Source organism: Chrysochloris asiatica, unplaced genomic scaffold (assembly GCF_000296735.1).
Source record: "Chrysochloris asiatica unplaced genomic scaffold, ChrAsi1.0 scaffold00115, whole genome shotgun sequence".
NCBI lineage: Eukaryota > Metazoa > Chordata > Mammalia > Afrosoricida > Chrysochloridae > Chrysochloris > Chrysochloris asiatica.
This window is the reverse complement of record NW_006408633.1, coordinates 8639704-8643122: the sequence shown is the minus strand read 5'-3', so window position 1 is coordinate 8643122 and position 3419 is coordinate 8639704. Positions and strand designations below refer to the sequence as shown.

General features: G+C 55.3%; 1 protein-coding gene across 1 annotated transcript; it reads left to right on the top strand.

Annotated features, from left to right (window-relative positions):
- The first annotated feature begins 1159 nt into the window (after nucleotides 1-1159).
- Nucleotides 1160-3030, top strand: GSX2 (GS homeobox 2). The gene is made up of 2 exons (XM_006868060.1): nucleotides 1160-2018; nucleotides 2670-3030. Exons 1-2 carry the CDS (start codon nucleotides 1466-1468, stop codon nucleotides 3008-3010), a joined length of 894 nt encoding a protein of 297 aa, XP_006868122.1. The 5' UTR covers nucleotides 1160-1465; the 3' UTR covers nucleotides 3011-3030.
- Nucleotides 3031-3419: the final 389 nt, after the last annotated feature.

The window sequence follows — 3419 nt, the reverse complement described above, 5'->3', positions numbered from 1 at the left end:
TGGTGAGCTTGAACTGCTGACCTTGCAGTTCAAATGGCTTTGCAGTTTAGCGCATTAACCCACAGCACCACACCAAGACTCATAGCGACGCTACATAGGATTTTTGAGGAGTGGCTGGCGGGTTTGAATTGCTTACATTGCGGTAAGCAGTCCAGTGCTTATCTTATAGTGCCACACCAGGGTGTTAAGATTTAGAAAATGTATGGTGGAAGCAGTTAGCCAGACCTATGATGAAGGTCTCCTTTTATCCTGGCTATCATCTCAGGAGTGGTGGTGGTGGTGGTGATGTGCTGTGGAGTCAGTTCCGAGTCATAGCAACCCGTACAGGGTTTCCGAGGTGAGGCTGTAAATCCTTGGGAGCAGAAAGCCTCATCGTTCTTCCAGGGAACAGCTGGTAGTTTCGAACTGCTGACCCTGAGGTTAGCAGCCCTACTGGAAACCACCACACTACCAGAGGATAGGGTCAAAATCCTTCTAAAAGAGTTTATAAAGGGATTTAATCAAAATGATGACTTTCAACATCTCTCTCTCCCTTGCCAAAGTGAGCATTGTCTATTGGAAAAGGGTGCAAGATAGGGTCCTTGGTCTGATGGACCCCAGTAGCGCCCCCAAGTATAAAGGCATTTTAGACCTCCTCAAACATCAGAATGGCAAAGTTTTGGCGACTTCTCAGCTAGGACATCTCACTGATTTTGTGACCGATCTGTCTGTCATGAACTAGCCACTTGAATGACCTTGGCCAAGTTTAAAAGCTGTAAACTAGGGCTGGAGGTAACCGTGGCCTGTGTGAGATTAAGCTGCTGCCAGTCAGCGGTTAGTTCGCACAATGCTGTTCAGAGTTGCCACCTTCGCACTTCACCATGCCGCAGGCACCTCTAGCCTCAAGGAGCCAGGAACATTAAGCATCCCTTTAAAAAATGTCTCTAAGTTCCCACCTGGTGCAGGGAAGAGTTGCGCTGGGGCCCAGGCTAGGGAAGTGTGTGGGGTGGAGGATGAAGCTCTGATTTCTCGAGAAAGCATGGAGAAAGATGTGGGACGGAGAGGAGGGGGCTGGCCTCCCCGAGAAATTAACAAAACCTAACCTACACTTTGCAAAATCTCTCCCACCCCCTCCCCGGCGTTCTTCGCTACCGCGCGCCCGCCCCTCCTCGTCGCTTCTGTTGTGACTCCGGCAGCCTATCCCGAGGGTGGGGAGCTGCAGAGGAACCAGAGCCGAGCGGTACTCCGCAGCATCACGTGCTGGGGTGGGGGCTATAAAATCCCGGAGCCGGTGCGCCGGGCGGGGGACGTGAGGACCATCCCTCTCCGGGGACCCCTTTGTTCGCGTCCCAGAAGCCGGCACCTCAGCGTCCCTAAGGGCTTGACCGCCAGAGTCCGCGCTACGCCCCGGGCAGAGCTCAGAACAGGAGAAAGGGGAGGGGGCTCCGCTGCCGGGCCACCCCTCCAGCCAGCCACCCTTCTCGACATGTCGCGCTCCTTCTATGTCGACTCGCTTATCATCAAGGACTCCTCCCGGCCGGCGCCCTCGCTGCCAGAGCCGCACCCCGGGGCGGATTTTCTTATCCCGCTGGGCATGCCATCCCCGTTGGTGATGTCGGTGTCGGGACCCAGCTGCCCGTCCCGCAAGAGTGGCGCATTCTGTTTGTGCCCGCTCTGCGTCACTTCGCACCTGCACTCCTCTCGCGGTCCCACGAGCGCTGGAGGCGCGGGTGCAGGGGCCGGGAGCGCCGGGGCCGCTGGGGGCGCGGGGTCCTTGCCCCTGCTCAAGAGCCAGTTTTCTTCGGGTCCTGGAGACGCGCAGTTTTGCCCTCGCGTGAGCCACACGCACCATCACCACCACTCGCCGCAGCACCACCACCACCACCATCAGCCCCAGCAGCCCAGCTCGGCAGCGGCAGCGGCGGCGGCGGCAGCAGCGGCGGCGGCGGCCTTGGGGCACCCGCAGCATCACGCATCTGTCTGTGCTGCTGCCAGCTACAACGTGGCAGACCCTCGGAGATTCCACTGCCTCACCATGGGTAGGGCACACAGTGCCTTCTCTTCCACCTCGACCCCACCCCCGCCCCCCAGAGCTCCTGGGCTCAAACTTTCCGCCTCCAGTGGAGGAATTGGGAGCCCCGAGGTAGGAGGGGCTTTTAGCCTAACTGTGGAGTCATCTCCATCCCCAAAAGTTTCCAGAAAGCTTCAAGTTAGCTTGTCAGCCTCTCCACTCACCCTGGTGTGTTTCACTCTCTGTACCTGGTGACGGAGTCTTTCGAACCTCGAGTCCCTGAGGGCGGAGAAACGGGAGGTCAACAGGTTTAGTTTTGGGGTGGGTTTGAAGTTACGTGTAGCATCCCTGCGCCCTGGCTGGCTAACGTATTTCGGTGCTTTAGACTGAACCAACCCACCTCTCCCTCCCCACCAGGCTTTGAGTGAGTCGATCCTTTAGTGCCCTACAAGCCCCCAATCTCCTTTTACGTCCCGTTCTTCACAGGCCTTCCTTTCCTTTAGATGAGTTTCTTTCTCCTCTGCTAAGTTGTGTCCCAGAAATGGGAAAGGGTGGAGGGTGGATGTAGGAGATGAATTGGGCTTCTGCGGGTAGATCTTAGAGAGGCCCCTGTCCAAAGTATGACATATGAAGTGGGCGCCTTGTCCGAGTCTTACCTCTCTGCTCTCTCTCATCTCAGGAGCTTCGGATGCCAGCCAGGTACCGAATGGAAAGAGGATGAGGACGGCGTTTACCAGCACGCAACTTCTGGAGTTGGAGCGCGAATTCTCTTCTAATATGTACCTGTCTCGACTCCGGAGGATCGAAATCGCTACATACCTGAACCTGTCAGAGAAGCAGGTGAAAATCTGGTTTCAGAACCGCCGGGTGAAGCACAAGAAGGAAGGGAAGGGCACGCAGAGGAACAGTCACGCGGGCTGCAAGTGCGTCGGTAGCCAGGCTCACTACGCGCGCTCCGAAGACGAGGACTCCTTGTCGCCGGCCTCGGCCAACGACGACAAGGAGATTTCCCCCTTATGAGTGAGAGCCGCTTTCCTCCCGCCACCTGTTCGTAGTAGCTCCCGCAACGCCAAACCTGTCTCGAAGCGGCTGTCCGGCCTGGGGAAGGACCCTGGGGAACCGTCCAGGGGCACATCTGCTGGACCTGACTCTTCAGGTTCTTTTTCACCTGTTTGGGCTCCGCTCGGCAGACATAGATTAAAAAAAAAAAAAAAGTGTAAATAATCTAGAGTTCAACTCAGTTTCGTCATAATAACCGAAAAAACAGGGTTGGTTTAACACTGTAGGTGGGGTTTGAAAGCGCATGTCATTTCCTCTTCCCTGCTCTTTCAGAACCTGATAAGAACACGGGTTCTTAATTATTTTATGTTGTTTTTTAAATGAAAGTTTTGACGTTGCAAATAATTTAGAAAATTAAAACCAATAGGTC

Coding starts and splice junctions, on each gene's coding strand:
- GSX2 (XM_006868060.1), top strand. CDS start 1,466: ATGTCGCGCTCCTTCTATGTCGACTCGCTTATCATCAAGGACTCCTCC. Junction 2,019..2,669: donor ATTCCACTGCCTCACCATGG/GTAGGGCACACA, acceptor CTCTCATCTCAG/GAGCTTCGGATGCCAGCCAG.